Source organism: Podarcis filfolensis, assembly GCF_964270895.1.
Source record: "Podarcis filfolensis genome assembly, chromosome: 1".
Taxonomy (NCBI): Eukaryota; Metazoa; Chordata; class Lepidosauria; order Squamata; family Lacertidae; genus Podarcis; species Podarcis filfolensis.
Genome location: NC_139604.1, coordinates 7,479,480 through 7,499,030, shown reverse-complemented (window position 1 = coordinate 7,499,030; position 19,551 = coordinate 7,479,480). Strand labels below are relative to the sequence as shown.

General features: G+C 43.4%; 1 protein-coding gene across 9 annotated transcripts in view; it reads left to right on the top strand.

Annotated features, from left to right (window-relative positions):
* The window catches only part of ADAM23 (ADAM metallopeptidase domain 23), a gene marked incomplete at its 3' end in the record, with an annotated part of 78,249 nt that overhangs the window by 26,994 nt on the left and 31,704 nt on the right, over positions 1-19,551 (top strand). For 6 of the 9 annotated variants that reach the window (XM_083628269.1, XM_083628271.1, XM_083628272.1 and 3 more), the window contains exons 8-19: positions 960-1,033; positions 2,940-3,005; positions 4,262-4,333; positions 7,896-8,062; positions 8,469-8,553; positions 11,963-12,053; positions 13,551-13,602; positions 14,468-14,567; positions 14,981-15,052; positions 15,548-15,640; positions 17,411-17,491; positions 17,966-18,016. In XM_083628269.1, the coding sequence (XP_083484395.1) occupies positions 960-1,033; positions 2,940-3,005; positions 4,262-4,333; positions 7,896-8,062; positions 8,469-8,553; positions 11,963-12,053; positions 13,551-13,602; positions 14,468-14,567; positions 14,981-15,052; positions 15,548-15,640; positions 17,411-17,491; positions 17,966-18,016 (1,004 nt within the window). The remainder of the gene's footprint in view (positions 1-959; positions 1,034-2,939; positions 3,006-4,261; positions 4,334-7,895; positions 8,063-8,468; positions 8,554-11,962; positions 12,054-13,550; positions 13,603-14,467; positions 14,568-14,980; positions 15,053-15,547; positions 15,641-17,410; positions 17,492-17,965; positions 18,017-19,551) is intronic. The other 3 variants (XM_083628270.1, XM_083628273.1, XM_083628274.1) reach the window with 1 other exon arrangement.

The window sequence follows — 19,551 nt, the reverse complement described above, 5'->3', positions numbered from 1 at the left end:
AATAATCATCATTTTTAGTGACAACCTGATATTTACCTTAATGGTGAAAATGTTAGGATTTCATTGGCATCTACAGATGAGGAAATCACATTCCAGTTGTTTAAAATATTTTTGCCAGTGCTCATGGAACTGTTGCATTTCAAAATGTGTAGCTTTTTTATCTATATAATTTTTTGGTCAGGGGTTCAGTAGTTAAACCCCAGTAGTAAATTACTCTCTGGTTCTGGTATTGCTACCCATACTGATTCTCTGGAGGAATCTGTCCCTTTTTGATTTCTTGTTAGTTGGACTCTGTGTCCTCTGATGCCGCAACTGATGAAGCACTGGTAGTGTGAATCAGTGTGTGATTTTGGGTAGTCATGGACACCAGGGATAGGATTAAGGAGGCCCTTCAGTGGTTCCAAGGTGAAAGAGCTACATGGAGAAACTGTGTCTGAGAACAATTTTGGTAAACGGCAGTAAATAAAGTTGTCAGTTAAGCACATTAAACAACAAAAATTATGTCTAAATAGACAGGTTTTTAGCCCTTTTTAAAAGGGTGAAGGTAGAGAATTTGGGGGACAGCACAGCTGATTTTGTAAGCTAATCTGCTGCTCCCTACAGATGACCCCTGCAATTGCAATTTGAGACAGCAGTACTGGTAAGGCCAGCCCTGTATTGAAGGCCAGAAAAAATATATAGATCTAGACAGCCCATTTCTTCAAGAAGCACCACAGTTTGCTTGCACAACATGGCTAAGAATGGCGGATTTGAAATAGACCTCTAGGTTACCAGATCTTGGGGAAACAAAGGATGGAGTCCATCTGAGAGGAGAAACAGGAGAAGCGCCAGTGCAGGGGTGGAAAGGAGACACAAACTGTTAGGCGCACAGGAAATTGATTTATTGGCCAGTTTGATAAAGCTATGGGTAATATCCCATGAACCTGAATCTTCTTTGCTATTGTTTTTTTCTTCCATAGATTATGACTCTACTTCTGAATGGCCCTTCCTGTCTGAGTTGCAGTGGCTAAGACGGAAAAGAAGAAGGAGAGCTGTGAGTGTTATCAGTAACACAATTTTCAAATACATGTATTCACTTCATGTATGTTCCTGGCATAAGAGAAAAGAGTCAGAAGCTAAAATTATCTTACATTGGATATGTAGCTGCACTCAGATTGATGATTTGCTGTTTCCTACCAGTAAAGATTGAAGAGACCCAGTGTACAGTCTGTAATTGCATATTTAACCCAGAAACAAGTAAACAATTTTAAAAGATGCAAAAGAAAAGGAGGTGTGCGTACAGAGATCAAATTGAATTGTTATGTAAATCACAAATGATACCATCAAATGGTGCACAAAAAGCTGGTGTAAAGAATGAAGAAAATTATAATTTCATCCTGAAATACTGCAAGCGCTCATCTTTAAATAGTAGTTTGCTCAGGATTTGGGATAAATTCAAGGACTCGGTTAGCTAAATCACCATTTGCTGCTGGAATGTATGTTTTAGATTTTAATCTTAATATAGAATTAGAGCCTTTTACACCAGGGGTTGCCAATTTTGTGGGGACCAACAGGCACATTGAAGTTTTAAGATTGTGCCACCAGTCTCAAAATAGCCAGAGTGGGGAGCATGGCATAGCACAAAATGGGTGCTATGTCTGTAAGAGCAGAAAAGAGATAGGACCACAAAATGGTGTGGGTGTGCACCCCCCATTGGCCTCTCCCATCAGTGGGTGAAAAGGCACCCACATCAGCCTCTACTGCACTTGCTCACAGAAGGAAGCTTTCTGCACCTCCCACATGATCAGAGCAGAAGGGAAGGTGGGTGTCTATCCTGACATCCAGTGTAGTGTTGGTATGTTGAAGGGAGGGGTGTTCAGTGTAGGAGAGGCCGAGCCAGAGCAAACAGAAACTGAGCAGGAAGAGCAGTCTCTCGTGTAATGTGTATTTTTGAGAAGATACCTTCCACTGGGTGCCACTGAATGTACTGGTGGGCACACTGGCATGTGCGGATGCCACATTGAAGACCCCTGTTTTGCACTGCCAGGCAGTAATGACCAAACATATGAAACTGCCTTATGCCTTATGAATGTCAGATCAACAGTACAGTGGTACCTCGGGTTAAGTACTTAATTCGTTCTGGAGGTCCGTTCTTAACCTGAAACTGTTCTTAACCTGAAGCACCACTTTAGGTAATGGTGCCTCCTGCTGCTGCCACACCGCCGGAGCACAATTTCTGTTCTCAACCTGAACCACAGTTCTTAACCTGAAGCACTATTTCTGGGTTAGCGGAGTCTGTAACCTGAAGCGTATGTAACCCGAGGTACCACTGTACTACGCTGACTGGTATCAGATTCCAGGCAGAGCTCTTTCCCAGCTCTTAACAGTGGAGGCTGCTCTGTTAAGGCAAATGGGGCAATCCCCCATTAACCTGGCCTTCAGCTAGCGCTTGTCTGCCCTTTTACCTGCAACCAGCCCAGGGCAGGGGTTAGCCCTGGCTATCAGCTTCCTCCCCGGTAGCCTTGGTGTTGCTCTTGGAGCAGGGGGAAGGATAGGGACAAAGCTAGAATCGGTTGGCTCTGCCAGTCATTTGCTCTGGCTCCACTAACTGTTGGCCCCTCTGCCTTTCCCCTTACTAGTCCCAATGAGCACCAGCAACCACTGCCCACTGCCTTAGGTATTATTGACTGAAGATGCCAGGGACTAAGCTTGGGACTTCTTAATAAAGTTTAAGCTCCACTCCAATGGATATGATTTGTAAAATGGCCATGGAAACAGATCAGAAGAACAAACATGCCAATGAAATGAATATATTATAGTTAGAAATACTGTCATTAAAATATATAATCCTAAATCAGTTGAATCAGGTTTAGGTACACAGAACAGCATTGCATGGCAAGTGATAAAGCAACCCTAAATTAATTTTTAAAAATCCAACTACAGCTTTTAAAATCCTTCAGGTTTCCCGCGGCATATTTGAAGAAATGAAATACTTGGAGCTCATGATTGTTAATGACTATAAAATGGTAAGCTGGCTGTATTAATTAATTCTATTGTTATCTAATTTAGTTACAATATACCCTCTTTTTTACACTTATTGTCTGTTGCAAATGTTATTTACTGATACAGCTTCCTGTATTTATTGCAATTACTGAAATCCTACCTTTCAAGAGGAGGGGTAGGATAGAAATGATAAATGATGATAAATGATAAATCCAATGTTTTGTTGTTGTTATCTTCATTTATTACCCATCCTTCGCCTTAAGGCTCTAGGTGGCTCAGAACAATTTAAAATGCAGCATTAAAAATAGTTTAAAACAAATTACAATCACAAGAATATTGTTGGTTCTAAAAATGTATATCTCAGGCCAAGGAAAATAAGATACCGTATTTTTCACTCCATAAGACGCACCAGACCACAAGACGCACCTAGTTTTTGGAGGCGGAAAACAAGAAAAAAAATATTCTGAATCTCAGAAGCCAGAACAGCAAGAGGGATCGCTGCGCAGTGAAAGTAGCAATCCCTCTTGCTGTTCTGGCTTCTGGGATAGCTGCGCAGCCTGCATTCACTCCATAAGACGCACACACATTTCCCCTTACTTTTTAGGAGGGAAAAGGTGAGTCTTATAGAGCAAAAAATATGGTAAATTGTCACCTTAATGATTTATGTTCAGATTGCCCTGGCCCTGACTACCCATCAAATTTGGCACCTGAGACTGATCCTGATAAGGATCTGGCCTGTGAAGCCAAAAATGTTCCTTACCCCTTAAGGCCTACATAATTTAGTTATCATGTTCCGTTTTAAACGCTTTACTGATTTTATCTGTGTTTTAGTATGTATACTTGTTTTTTCACCATACTGTGAATAATAGCTGCTTTTATCAATAATTTTATTATGTACACAGGTTATATAGTTTTGTGATTAAGTGATATATATTTTTTTCCAAGTAATATATAAATCTGTTTTGATAGTCTGACCCACAGCCTTGCAATAGTATTGTTTCACTTAAAGGCGGAATTGAGAGCAAATGCAAAGGAGACATGGGACCACTAGCTCCAGGAATCAAATATATTTTCAACGTGAAACTGATGGGGGAAAGTTGTTGCAGTTAACTATTTTATAGTAGTTCTCCCCCTTTTCTTCATGACACAAATGCTTGTGAATTCCATAAACGTTAGCAGTTCAAGAGGAAAACACTGATTAGCAGAGCCACTGTTTGTTCTTTGCATTGCCAGGAGGCAAACCTCTTGATCAAATTATGATTTAACATTTTTCTTCTAGTTTAAAAAGCACCGATCGTCCCATGCTTACACGAACAACTTCGCGAAATCTGTGGTAAATCTTGTGGACGCTGTAAGTATTGCAATAATTAGTACAATTAATGCCTCATGATTCAACATTTGACTTTGCAGACGTTGGGATGAAAATAGTGGTGATAGAGGATGTAAACTTGCACAACCTTGGGAGCACAAACCAGTATATACCAATGGCAATCCTACTAATCCTAGTAGGCCTGGAGGAACCTCTGTAGATCTCCAATATAAAAAATTGGGCTGGGTGGGGCTATCAGATACCCCAAAACAGTGAGGGCTAGGTATTATTAGTGTTCACAGAATTCTGCCTGACTGGATGTGTGGTGGTGGGGAGTCTACAACTAAAAACTAGGAAAGTATGTATGTAATAAAGTATACTGGAAAAGGTTTCTTCAGGCCAAATGGAATAATGAGCTGGAGTGCTCCATGCTGCAGCATTTTGCTACAGGATCCACTTGTGACTTTTTAGCGCTCATTTTATTTACATCCTGCTGTATCATTAAACAAAAGAACAGCGGTTTACAACAATATACAGTAAAACCAGAACCGAACAATAAAATTACAAAAAGTTAAAAGCAGAAACAAATTAAAAATGAAACATCAAAAGACCATTGTGGGGGATGTACCATATTTTTCCGTGTATAACATGACCCCATGTATAAGATGACCCCTATTTTTGGGAGCCCTCAACAGTTGTTGAGCTTCTTTTGTAAGTTCGCTGAGCTGCTGAGCAGCTTTTCGACGATCCCCCGCTCTGGCTGACGGAACTGGTGCCGTAATACACCGCATATTGGCACTCACCAAATACTCTTCCTAAGCCTGGAAGAGCGGCTAAGCAGTCTCCTCTCCGACATTTCCCTGCTACCGCCGCAGCACCAGTCCTCGTTTACTTAGCATATTACCCTGTGTATAAAAGGTAAAGGTACCCCTGCCCGTACGGGCCAGTTGTGTCCGACTCTAGGGTTGTGCGCCCATCTCACTTAAGAGGCCAGGGGCCAGCGCTGTCCGGAGACACTTCTGGGTCACGTGGCCAGCGTGATGAAGCTGCTCTGGCGAGCCGGCACCAGCGCAGCACACGGAAACGCCGTTTACCTTCCTGCTATAAAGCAGTACCTATTTATCTACTTGCACTTAGGGGTGCTTTCGAACTGCTAGGTGGGCAGGAGCTGGGACCGAAAGACGGGAGCTCACCCCGCCGCAGGGATTCAAACCGCCGACCATGCGATCGGCAAGCCCTAGGCGCTGAGGTTTTACCCACAGCGCCACCCGCGTCCCATCTACCCTGTGTATAAGACGACCCTGAAATTTTTTTTTGTGATAAATTAAGGGTCACCCTGTGTATAAGACGACCCTTAATTTATCACAAAAAAATTCAGAAAAAAGGTCGTCTTATACATGGAAAAATATGGTACTCTTAATGGCAGAATAGAAAGTTTTGAGCGGGCATTTAGAAGATTCCACCCAAGGCCAGTTCAGTTCAATAAGTAGGTCATCAAAAGTTATATGAGACGTCAACACACCATGCCCAGTTAAATCACCCGGGCCAAGACACAATCCAAAGAAACATGTGACAACAAACCTGAAGTGATGTGGAGCCTACTGTAATAATGGTGTCTGTGTATATAATACCTTGATTAACATAATTTTCTAAATATTGTTATGGTCTTCTGTTAAACTTAAAGGTTAAATGCTGTGAGACCCCATGATATTAATAATTAGGTAGGCTGAGCCTCTTCCAGAATTCCACCCTGACTAACTGGATAAGTTTATGAAACTAAATGGCACACTAAAGTAAAATCTTATTTTTAAATGTACCCACACACAAAGATAGGATTCCAGGACAAATACTTTACGTCTGCACCCTCGAACGTACACAGAGCAGTTTCCTCTTTGCCCCTCATCTCTTAACCAGGGGCAGATTTGCAGTAGAGTTGGGAAAGGTTGGGATGCCGTGGTGGTGCACAGACTACTATATTGCATTCCACATTATTCCTCTGTAATACACCTCAGGGTTAGGGCAGCTTCCAGATTTGTACGGTAGGCAATAGTGTTGGACTTGTAGGAAGGAATATTGCTGTGCTCCTGCTCCACTGAACTTTCCAAGCTCTGAACGTCCAATCTCACTGAACTTTCCCTTGTTGTTTTTATCAGAGCTTAGCAAGCATTCTGCTGAGCCAAGGAAGGATTCCGGCTTGAGCAGCATATAGTTGCACTCCTCTTCCTCCGCCTCTTCCCGAAGTGATCTGTGGGGCTTTACACAGCATTTCCCACAGCGTACTGTAGGAACTAAATCAGTTAGGGAACCTCCAGCCTGCAGACCTATTTGGGCCAGCCAGCACCCACTCATTGGGCTCACAAGAATGCTTGGGCCAACCCGTGTCTACCTTCCCTGCATCTGATGCCATCTAAGGGGTTGTGCCAAAAGGATACTACCAATTGGCAGTGCCTTCAAAGCCTCTTCTGCACCACTTCCCAAGTGCCTTGCAACCAGTGCTGCAGAAGCACTGCAGAAAGCGCTTTGCAATCCCCACGCTCAGGGATCAGCTAGTTGTCAGGCATTTGAGAAGCGCTGCACAAAGTACTGTATTTTTCGCTCTATTGGACACACTTTTCCCCCTCCAAAAATGAAGGGTAAATGTGTGTGCGTCCTATGGAGCGAACGCAGGCTCCTTGGCTTCAGCGATAGCAACGCGAAGCCTCCAAAGCGCAGAGGGAGCGCTCCCTCCGTGCTCCAAAGGCTTTGCGTTGCTTTCGCTGAAGCCTGGAGAGCGAGAGGCGTCGGTGTGCACCCCTCTCGCTCTCCAGGCTTCAGGGATAGCCGCGCGCAGCCCCTCCAGCAGGGAGAGGCTGCACGTGGCTATGGCTTCTTTAGCCCTGCGCAGCCTCTCCCAGCAGGGAGAGGTTGCGCGGGGCTAAAGAGGAAGCCAAAACAGCGAGCAAGATGGATCCCGCTGGCTGCCTTGGCTTGTGCTATAGCCGGCGCAACCCCTCCGGCAGGGAGAGGCTGCACGGGGCTAAAGAGGAAGCCAAAACAGCGAGCGGGATGGATCCTCTCCGGCAGGGAGAGGCTGCACGGGGCTATGGCTTCTTCTCCGGCTGGAGAGGTTGCGCACAGCTAAAGAGGAAGCCAAGACAGCGCTGTCTTGGCTTGTGCCATAGCTGCGTGCAACCCCTCCGGAAGGGAGTGGTTGCGCTCAGCCTATACACTGCTCTTTGGGGCTTGGGGGGAATAAGATTTTTTTTCTTGATTTCCCCCCCCCCAAAAAACTAGGTGCGCCCTGTGGTCCGGTGCGCCCTATGGAGCGAAAAATACGGTACTTTGCAAGTCTTATGCTCAGCACTTCCCAAGCTTAGAACAGGTAGGGTTGGTGAAAGATGAAGAACTAGTGCCATAAATAAGATGGCTCTACATAATCATTTGCAGTGTTGAATTTAGTGCGATGTTGATTCTTTTAAAGGAGACTGGAGGTGTATTGGCTAATTGTATTCCAATCTTTCCCTCCTGCTTTACCCCTTTTGTCCTTCCACTGACTCTGACTGGCTAACTGTGCACGTTTTGACCCAGTGTTCTACTCCTGTGCCTGTCCTGTATCTGCCCACAGATTTACAAGGAGCAGCTGAATACCAGGGTTGTTTTGGTTGCTGTTGAAACCTGGTCGGACAGAGATCGTATAAATGTCCACCCTGACCCAAGACAGATGCTTCATGATTTTTCCAAATATCGACAGAATTTCATCAAGCAGCGCGCTGATGCTGTACACCTTCTCTCGTATGTAGCGCAAGCTCTGTTTGGTACATGATCTCTCGTTCCTGAAGGCCTCTTTTTCTAGTTCTTATTCTGTCTGCTTATTTATATCTCATAGGTATATCTTAAATGCTGCTTCTTTTAGGTATTTTATTATTATAATTTTTAAAAAATACAGAATGCAGTGGAATCATTTTTATCCTCTCCTAACTGTTGTCTGGAAGAGGAGAAGCTGCTGTAGTTCAACAGTAAAACACATGCTTTGCATGGGAGGAAAATCCAGCCTTGGACCTTGACATTTCTTGCTAAGGCCGTAATGGAAATGAAATTCCTATTAATTTACATGTGCCAAATAAGAAGATATTTCTAGGGCATCGTATATATGTGAGATAACGCTTTTTAATATTGCTTCGTTTATCTTGTTCTTCAGGAATGTGACATTTCATTACAAAAGAAGCAGCCTGAGCTATTTTGGAGGAATTTGTTCTGTGTCTAGAGGTGTTGGAGTAAATGAGGTAACATTTCTCTTTTGAAGGTCTTGTGAGGAAGGGAAAATTTATGAAATAGTTCCCGCATCATATACCTTCTTTTTAAACGGTGCTTCTCGTCATATGTTCAAAAATTTCAGATTTTTTTTCATAGATATTCCTAAAAGTCTCAAGCCTGAATTGCAGTCGACTGAAAATAATTTGACCTTTTATTCTAGAGTCAGCTTAGCATAGAACACTTGAATACAGGCTGAAGGCAGCCATATCTCACTGTAAGGAACACAGGACAAACCCTCTATGAGAGGTGAATTAGTTCTCTTTATAATGCTATTCATTAGAAAAAAAAGAAAGGAAATCTTCAACCGTTTAAGGGTCCAGCACACTACTGATAAAGTGGCATGCTTTGGGTAAAGCCTGTGTTGTGGATTATTTGCAAAACTGTAAGCATAGAATCATAGAATCATAGAGTTGGAAGAGACCACAAGGGCCATCGAGTCCAACCCCCTGCCAAGCAGGAAACACCATCAGAGCACTCCTGACATATGGCTGTCAAGCCTCTGCTTAAAGACCTCCAAAGAAGGAGACTCCACCACACTCCTTGGCAGCAAATTCCACTGTCGAACAGCCCTTACTGTCAGGAAGTTCTTCCTAATGTTTAGGTGGAATCTTCTTTCTTGTAGTTTGGAACCATTGCTCCGTGTCCGCTTCTCTGGAGCAGCAGAAAACAACCTTTCTCCCTCCTCTATGTGACATCCTTTTATATATTTGAACATGGCTATCATATCACCCCTTAACCTCCTCTTCTCCAGGCTAAACATGCCCAGCTCCCTTAGCCGTTCCTCATAAGGCATTGTTTCCAGGCCTTTGACCATTTTGGTTGCCCTCCTCTGGACACGTTCCAGGTTGTCAGTGTCTTTCTTGAACTGTGGTGCCCAGAACTGGACACAGTACTCCAGGTGAGGTCTGACCAGAGCAGAATACAGTGGCACTATTACTTCCCTTGATCTAGATGCTATACTCCTATTGATGCAGCCCAGAATTGCATTGGCTTTTTTAGCTGCCGCGTCACACTGTTGGCTCATGTCAAGTTTGTGGTCAACCAAGACTCCTAGATCCTTTTCACATGTACTGCTCTCAAGCCAGGTGTCACCCATCTTGTATTTGTGCCTCTCATTTTTTTTGCCCAAGTGCAATACTTTACATTTCTCCCTGTTAAAATTCATCTTGTTTGTTTTGGCCCAGTAAGCCTTGATTTCTGTCAATTAGTTCAATATCGGTTGTTGTGCTTGGAACTTAGGTTTTAAGAAAGATTCCGGAATTAGAATTTCTCTAATGCGTTAGGCCTTTTGGACCATGCTGTCTCCTAGATTCCTCATATTGGAATCAAAATGGCCATTGAGGCAATAGGTAAATAGTTCTTCTCATGCAAGGCATCGTACCTGTTTTAGCTGTTTCTGCCCTACGTGCTGGAGCCCTCTGTGCCATATCCCATATTGTTCTGGGGGGCGATCCCCCAAACCTAAGAAGCAGCTTTTCAGGTAGCTTGGGGGAAGACCTGCAGTGAATAGGGTGAATCCGTGAAAATGAGGTGTCCACCCTTCCACTTCCTTATTACCTCCATTGAACGGAACCGCGCGTTTCTGTTTTGATTTCTTCAAGTCAGTGCACCCAAATGGTTGCGTCGAAGTGTCGTTTGACTGCAGTTGGAAATCGAAAGATACTTTGGTTGGCCTGCAGCTAAGTGCGAAATAACCTTAAAATAGTCCTCTGCACATACAAAATTTGTTGCTGTTTTTTGAAAGCTCTACACCAAAGGTGGGGGACCTGTAGCACCAGAGATGTTGTTGAACTACAACTCCCAACACCCCGTCATTGTGCATTCTGGCTAGTGCTGAAGTTGAGAGTTGCCAACTTGTAACCCTTCAGATATTGTAGATGTCAGGAAAATTGTCTAGAGCAAAGCTTTCCAAACTTTTCATGTTGGTGGCATGCATCATTTAGACATGCATCATTTCACAATACAGTAAAGGGTAAAGGGACCCCTGACCATTAAGGTCCAGTCGTGATCGACTCTGGGGTTGCAGCGCTCATCTCGCTTTATTGGCCGAGGGGGCCGGCGTACAGCTTCTGGGTCATGTGGCCAGCACGACTAAGCCGCTTCTGGCGAACCAGAGCAGCGCACCGAAACGCCGTTTACCTTCCCGCCAGAGTGGTACCTATTTATCTACTTGCACTTTGACGTGCTTTCGAACTGCTAGGTTGGCAGGAGCTGGGACCGAGCAACGGGAGATCACCCCGTTGCGGGGATTCGAACCGCCAACCTTCTGATCGCCAAGCCCTAGGCTCTGTGGTTTAACCCACAGCGCCACCCGCGTCCTTCACAATACAGTAGTTCAGGTTTACTATCAAACCTGAGGAGCATGCGGAGCACCTACACACTGCAGCTGACACACTAATGCATTGCAACACACAGTTTGGAAAGCTGTGGTCTGGAGTTTTATTTATGCATGAATTTGGGGTATTCTCGTACACAATAATGAATCTCTCTGTCCTATATGATGTCAGTTTTTGTGGCGAGTTATTGAGGGTTCTTTTGGCTGCATAAATAAAAGTTATTCACAAGGTAACTATGTAGCATATGCTATACTGACATTACTGCTTCCAAGTGAAATCTCTGGCCATTAGCTGCCATGGCAACAAATCACCTGTACAGTACTTGACCAACCCTTTAGTTATGCAAAGGGCCATTCTCTGAACAAAAGAGAATGTACCAGGATATCTATTTTAACAAGTAGAGAGTTTTCTGCTTCATAAAAGGCTGTCTAGCTGTAAAAAAAGAAAAAGAATGTTGAGTATGATTCTTTAAAGTATAATGAAGACTGTTAGGAACAGTGCAAAAACAGTTAAAAGATGGGAAAAATCATATTTTTGCATGCAGAATGGAACAAAAGGGTTCAGAGAGTTGAGGCTTTATGCAAGAAAGTGAAGTGGGGATTTACAATCCCGAAAGATATGTTTCCACATCTCTTCTCTGCACTATAGCTTTAAGCTGGTTTTACTTATATGAATGGACCAGCTCCAAAATACCTTATCATACTGTGTGTCAACATTGCTGTTATTTTTTAGACTCTTGTATTCATTTTGGGAAAATAATTATTTGCTCTCTTTTGGAGGTGTCACTGATAAAACTGGACCCAAACATACATTTTTCATTCCAGAAACAGGTGTTCCTACTGTTTAAGTGTACATATAGTGAAGAGTTTGAGGATATGATCCTAAACACACGTGAAAATAATTCGGATTAGTGAGATGTTTCCACTGTTTTAGGGTGTGAATTCCATACAGAATAACTAGTTAAGCAAACACTTTCTCCTAGAAATTGCAATAATTGATAGTACTTTGGTGTGCTCTCTACCTGAATCTCCTTTTCCAACAGTATGGCCTACCCTGGGCGATGGCACAGGAACTATCCCAAAGTCTGGCTCAGAATTTAGGAATACAGTGGGAGCCAGGGGCCAGAAAACCAAGTAGGTATTTGGCATACAATCTCTTTTTATGTACAAATTGAATTCGTAAAACTTCTACATATTTTGGACTTTTCATTATGTATAAACAGGGGTCAGCAAACTTTTTCAGGAGGGGGCCAGTCCACCGTCCCTCAGACCTTGTGGGGGGCCGGACCCACCCCCTCCCGAAAGGGCCCCCCCCTGCTGATGCCACTCATGCTGCAGCCGCCGCCGCCACCTCATCTTCGGCAGCACCAGCGTCCTCTGTCTCGGCGGGGCGCAGATCCTCTGCGCCGCTGCCTCTTCCTCCCACTCGGCTGCCTCAGCAGGAAGGAAGGGGCGGTGCCCAGAGGCGTCCACGGCTCCTGATTGGCTGCAGGAGCTTCCTGCAGCCAATCAGAGCCGCACCGCGCCACGGAAGTCAGTCTCCGCGCGACGAGGCCTCCACTCCGCGCCTGTTTAGCGCGGAGACTGACCGAGCGGGCGGCAGGGTCTGCAAGGTTCGTGGGCCAGATTAACGAGCCTGGTGGGCCGTATCCGGACCGCTGGCCTCAGTTTGCCAACCTCTGTGTATAAATAAAGGATTGGGCTGCAACAGCTGTTCTGTCCTTTCCTTGCCATTCCAGTACCAATCCTCTTCTGGGGTTTGTTGGACTCTATGCAAACACCTGGGATGTAGTGTGGAGAGGGGAAGGCGGTCAACCAAAATCAGATGGAGGCACCTTGCACAAGCAGACTTTTTACTTGTGCAACTCTGTTCAACACATAAAGTTCATATTAAAGGATCTGGCATGACCATTCGTGTAGCACATGAGGCTTCCACCCATTGCGGTGTTGTAAAACAATGCATTTTATAACCAGCAGCTAATTACCTTTTTGTTGTTATGGAGTAAGGAGATGCTATGACTTTATTGACTTTATTATTTTGATGAACTTGTTGTTTGTTTCATATGCTGTTACAGTGATTGCAGGGTTGGTTGTTTTTTAATGGTATCGTGATTATTGCAAGCCGCTTTGAGCTCAGCATTTGTTGTTTGAAAAGTGGAATACAAATATTAAATGAATGTAAATCAACTAACATATGTCCTTGGTTGAGGCTTGCGGTGGCTTACTCTTGCTCATTCATGTTGTGATAAACTACCATTTACTGTGACATGCAGATGTGGGCACTGGCCTTGAAATGACACATAATGACTTGAGTGTATGCTCAGAGGGTAGAGAGCTCAAACTGCATTCAAGCTGGCGAAGGAACGATAGAGACTAGAAAAGAAATGGTCTCTGCTGGATTTTGTTAATGAACCTCTAATGGAAAACAGCAGCTATTTTCTACTAGGGGTACTTTATCCTAAAACATATCTTTATGTAGTAGTTGCTGTATTCAACACTTCAGACACATACGGGAGCAGAAATGCTTCTTAACCACCCTCCTCTCTTTTATGCGAAGGGTTTGTTTTTTATTACTCATATATATTTTTAACTACTTTCATTCTTGGTTTTGCATTTTTCATTTTGTTTCAGAAGGATGTGAGTGCACAGAATCCTGGGGTGGATGCATCATGGAGGAAACAGGGTGAGTTGTAATAATTGGTACCTGTTACAGATTTTGTTTTTCCCCGGTTCTTCAGAACTAAAATAAGCAGACTATGTTTAGACTCATTTCTGGGGTGCATGCAGCATAGCAAGAATTATTTACAGGGCTTGGTAAAACGGGACCACCTCTCCCGGTATTACCCACGGAGAGCCTCAAGGTCCATAAATAGCAACACCCTAGTGGTCCCGGGCCCTAAGGAAGTTAGATTTGCTTCAACCAGAGCCAGGGCCTTCTCAACACTGGCTCCGGCCTGGTGGAACACTTGTCTCATGAGACCAGGGCCCTGCAGGATCTGATTTCTTTCCGCAGGGCCTGTAAGACAGAGTTGTTCCGCCTGGCCTTTGGCTTGGAGCCAATTTGATTCCCTCCCTCTCTTTCTTTTTTCCTTTCCTTCTCCTCCTGCGATGAGGCTACATTTTAATATTTTAATGTTTCAATATTTTAATGTTGTATTTTGATTTTGTTTTTAAGTTGTATTCATTCAATTTGTTTTTATTATTGCTTGTTAGCCGCCCTGAGCCCGGCCTTGGCTGGGGAGGGCGGGGTATAAATAAAAATTATTATTATTGTTGTTATTATTATAAACCATGACTTAACATCAGTGAACAGCAAACTAGTGCATCCTGCTCAATCATTCCCACTTTGCTGATATCCTAGCATGAGCAGCAGACTAAGAACCCGGGAGTAGCACGTCTTCCCAACTGAGATTGTGGTTTGTTTCTCCCTAAACACACAACAGTCAGCAAGCAAGCAAAGAATGTGGTTTATCTAGTGTTTGTCCAGTAAATTATTTACTGTGAAGCATTTTCCTCATTTTTTTTCTTTTTCTTTTTTGGCCTTTTAGTGTCTACCACCCCAGAAAATTCTCAAGGTGCAGCATTGCAGAATACAAAGATTTTTTGCTTCGAGGGGGAGGTTCCTGTCTTTTCAACAAGCCAACAAAGGTACCTTGATTTAGGGTGGAACTGGATCCCAGCATAAATTATCCCTTGGGGAGAAAAGTGGCTTAGGGATGGGAGCAATTTTACATGGTTAGGAAAGGGTTAAGGAGATCTCCCTCCACTGGCCCCTTATTTAATTTGAAGACATTTGTCAATGAAATGCTGGAGCTGGATGGTCTGCATCTCCACCAGAGGTCTGGTGGAGCTTTGTCACCATGCTGGTTTATAGTGGGTGTGTGCAGTCATGCAGGTGCAAAAACATATAATATTATATTGATTGATTGAATTTAGATACTGCCCTATACCCTGAGGTCTCAAGGCAGTTCACAGAATAATTCAGTATGCACCTGGATCATTTAATGATAAACAGTTGTGATCTTTTAAATAATAGTGCTTTGTGTCTTTGTGTTTTCCAGTTGTTTGACACCACTGAATGTGGAAATGGGTATGTGGAACCAGGAGAAGATTGTGATTGTGGTTTCCAAACGGTACCATTTTTTATACACATATACCCAGTTATTTTATCCTTCCTATCCATAAGATGAAGTGTCCCTTAAAATGAAAGCTAGGATAATGCTTGCTTAACCATGAGGCTCATGGTGTATATTTTAACTGCTGTAGCAAAATAATTGAGTCAGTGGACCCTTATAAAAAGGAAATCATTCTTTCAGCGAGAAATTCATAAAATAATTTTTAAGCTCCATATTGTTTAAAGCCTTGAGTTGTTCACCTTAATTGGACCATTTGAATCCAGAATCCTAAATAAAACGTATGCATTAAAGTTAATTATTATAGTTATTTTCTTCTTACTTTAGTATGTAATATTCCTTGCACTGGATCGCGGCGTAGTTTTATGGTGCAACCATATATGAACACTGTCAATTTATCATTTTAGCCAATACATGATTGAATTGTTTGTATGATTGTTCGCGGTAGTTAACTTTGATTTTTAGTATTGATTGATCAGAATGTGTTTTCCGCAGGATTGCAAAGCAGATCTGTGCTGTAAGAAATGCTCACTTTCTAATGGAGCTCATTGCAGTAATGGTCCATGTTGTAATGAAACCTCCTGTCTTGTGAGTTTGTTTTTTTAAAACTTTTTTACCTTTGCTAGAAATATGGGCTAAACCGCCCTCTCTATGTGCTGCAAATGGCTGAAGCTAATTTAAGAGACTTTTAATGCGGCTCAGTAGCTGATACCATGTTAAAACATCAGTATACAGTGAATTGATAACTACATGTCATAAGCAATGATAGTGCAGCATCTGATGAAGTATGTTTGCAATGTTCTCTCAAAGCTCTTTACATTGGACACCTCTGTTGTATATAATTATACACTCTGATAGAATACTACAAATGCTCTTATTCTGCTTTCCTGTTCTTTGTTATTAGTAACACATAAAACATTAATTGCTCTTCTCCTGGTTTCATGATACAGAGGGAATAGAAAGCTGAGTGTAGTCAGAGTGCACTCTGGACTTTAAGAACGCCAAAAAGCTTAAAAGTGAGATTCCATGGTCAGAAATACTCAAAGAGAAGGGAGTCCAAGATGGATGGGAGTTTCTTAAAGGTGGAATTTTGAAGGCTCAAATGCAGACAGTTCCAACAAGAAAGAAATGTGGGAGGCATCTAAAGAAACCAGTGTGGCTGCATAAGGAGCTTAGAGATAGGAGCTGAGATTTAAGAAGGGCATTATTAGAAATGGAAGAAAGGGGAAATCACAAAGGAGGAGTATACACAAATAGTCAACAGTTGCAGGCTGTCAGGTGGGCCAAAGCTCAGGATGAGCTCAGGCTTGCAAGAGAGGTTAAAAATACTAATAAAGGTTTATTCGGCTATGAGCAAGAGGAAGAACAAGTGGTAGGTGCTCTGCATGGAGAAGGCGAAGAAATGCTATTGGGTGACAGAGAGAAGGCAGAATGAAAAATGACTCCTCCAAGTCCACCCCCTGTCTCTTCCTCCTCTGGGGGATGGTAGGAATTACTCTGGGCACAGTACCTGTCACAGCTACTCAGGCCCAGGATCGGTGTCTGAGATGAGAGCATAGAATCAATTTTTGCAGCTCCAATGACACAGCACTGCTTCCTGACAGTCCAATTTCTGTGATTCACAGGGAATGCCTCTTGCAATGGGCCCTCTGTGTGTGTCTTGCAATGGGCAATCTTTCTCCTAGGGGCACCCCTCCTGTGTTGCTGTTCCAGCACAGTCCACTCAGCTCTATTGAGAAACTCTGCATCTTGTCCAGTGGCTTGAAGTGTGGCTAAGCAGCCCTCAAGCTGCTGTACCTTCTCTTCCATCAAGACAGCCAGTTTGCACTTGCTACAAGTGTACTTTTGCACGTTCTCCAGCAGGAAGGCAAACACGGCACCAGTGTTGCAGGTCTCTCTCAGCCTCCATGTCTTTTGGTTTTGTGCACACCATGAAATAGTACTCCGCCCGTCCCCGCCCCCCGAAACTCTCTGTTAAATGCCCTCTCAACACCCCCGTTCACGAGCTCCTGGTCGTGAACTCCCAGCAGCTGCAATGAGCTAAGTCTTAACTGTTGCTGGCTGCTAAACTGCCCCTGACTTCTTTACACAGAAACAGCCACGGAGGCTATCACTGAGAGCAGAGGAGTGATGCCGAGAGGGGCTGCTTAATCTCTTCCTTTCTTGTCACTTTTCCAGTCAAAATCAACACCTCTCTCCCACCCCACCCTGAATCAATTTGCATTCTCACCAATGGGGTAAAAAACGCATTCCTGTATTTAATCATTATTCCTACTCATTAAAGAAAAGCTATGCATGCTTGGAGTGATTTTTATTTAAGCCATCTTAGTTATCAATAAAAAATCTTCTGACTTCCAGTTCTTTCCCCGAGGCTTCGTATGTCGCTCTCCAGTGAATGAGTGTGATATTACAGAGATCTGTCCTGGGGACTCTGGCCAGGTAATTAAGATAGATGCTTTCCATACTACCTTGTAAAACAGTGAAATCATTATTATGAATTATCAAGTAAAGAAGTGTCAGGTCAATTAAGTATAAGAGAATTAATCAATTAAAGATGCACAGACATGCTTACCCCCATTTTTCTCTGATGTAACAGGTATTATTTTAAAAGAGGCATTCATTTTTGTGCGAAAGAGAGGGCAGATGCTTCAAAAATGATATGTGCAGTTTTATAGTTTGTACTCATGCTAAAGATAATTAAGCATTTTAAAAATCTGCTGCCCAGTTAATCATGGGTGTCTTTTCAATCCATTTAATCTAACCAATTAAGCAACCAAATGTTGCAGCCAACCTCAGTATTCTTAACATTTTGTTTAATCGCTCTCTCTTGGTATTCTTTTGTCTGCCTATATACTAAATGTGTTGTCCTATAATTCAAACCTTTTTAATTAAATGATCCCTTTCATCCTTCAGTGCCCACCAAATCTTCATAAGCAAGATGGATTTGCTTGTGATGCAAATCAGGTAAGTAAGTCTTTAAAATATATAGTACAGAATATTTATTTTTTGCCAGGCTATATTTTTTATCTCTTGGTCTTTTTATTTGCTATTTGCTGTTTGCTTTATTTATTCTTTTTATGTTGTCTTAATTGTTGTGAGGCTTCTAGCCACTTTATGTTCTTTTTAAAAAGGGAAGTTTTTAATGTTTGATGTTTTGCTGTGTTTGATGTTTTAATTTATTGCAAGCCAGCCAGAGTGGCAGGGGCAACCCAGTCAGATGGGTGGTATATAAATAAATTATTATTATTTTCATTATTAAAGAAGAAAACTCAAACTACAAAGTCTTTAGATAAAGAGTACGTGTAAAATTCATGCTGTTCATTAACTCGACCTGTTCATTTTCTTAATGGTTGCCCCGATGGCTAAGTTGTGAGTTGGAGCTGACTCCCTAAAAAATATTTTGACCCCTCGGTACCCTTAACGATTGGGCAATTTAAAATAAAAAGAAAACTTCTGCTGGGGGTGTTGCTGTTTTGGTGTTGTGACGTCTCGGCTGTAGAGCTATTATGAAGGGCCTTCTAAAACTCAGCCACTTCCGCCACCTTGCACCGTTGTCACCTTGTGAAGTCCTGCACTAACCGTCTCCCTCAGTTGTGGTGCCACTGCAAGGTTTTATGGTTCAGAAAACAGGAAGGAGCACTCCTCTCTGTTTCCTGATCTCCAGCACCATTTTGCCAGGCTCCAAGCCAGAGGCTGCTTTGCAAGGTGAGTGGGAGGGCTTTTCTCTGGGATAGAAAGCAGAACGGTAGGGGGCAGACTGCCTTGAGTGTATGCATTGCCAATCTCTCTCTGTGTGTGTCTGCCCCCCTGCCTGTGCGTATGTTTCTGAATGTGTGTGTGTTCTGGTATGAGTGTACAAGGCAGTGTGTGTTGGCCAGTTTTGCAATGCCCACAGCTGACCTATGGGCCTTAAAGAGTTGCACAATCCTGAGCACGTGGCTCTTGGGCTGAAACAGTTTGGCCACCCCTGCAATGGTAGTATCCACTGCTGAGCCTGCATATATACTGTATTTTTCACTCTATAAGACACACCTTTTCCCTCCTAAAAAGTAAGGGGAAATGTGTGTGCATCTTATGGAGCGAATGCAGGCTCCTTGGCTTCAACGCGATGCCTCCGAAGCGCAGTGGGAGCGCTCCTGCCGCACTCCGGAGGCTTCGGGTTCCTTTTGCTGAAGGGTAGGTGCCCCTTCATCTAAGGCGCAGCGCCCCTTCAGCTAAGCGAGAGGAGAAATGGAAGGGGCTCCGTTTCTCCTGCCGCTTCGCTGAAGGGGCGCTGCGCAGAGAGGGGGAGAATTTTTTTTCTTGTTCTCCCCCTCTAAAACAAGGTACGTCCTATGGTCGGGTGCGTCCTATAGAGCGAAAAATACGGTAACCCACCCTCCGCATTTAAGGAATCAGATTCTAACCTGCACTCAGTGTCTTCTAGGTGTGCTTCATTACGGCTGGAATGATCTCTCTCGCAACGTTCTCTCCCTGCCCTTCGAATCCCTCATAACTTA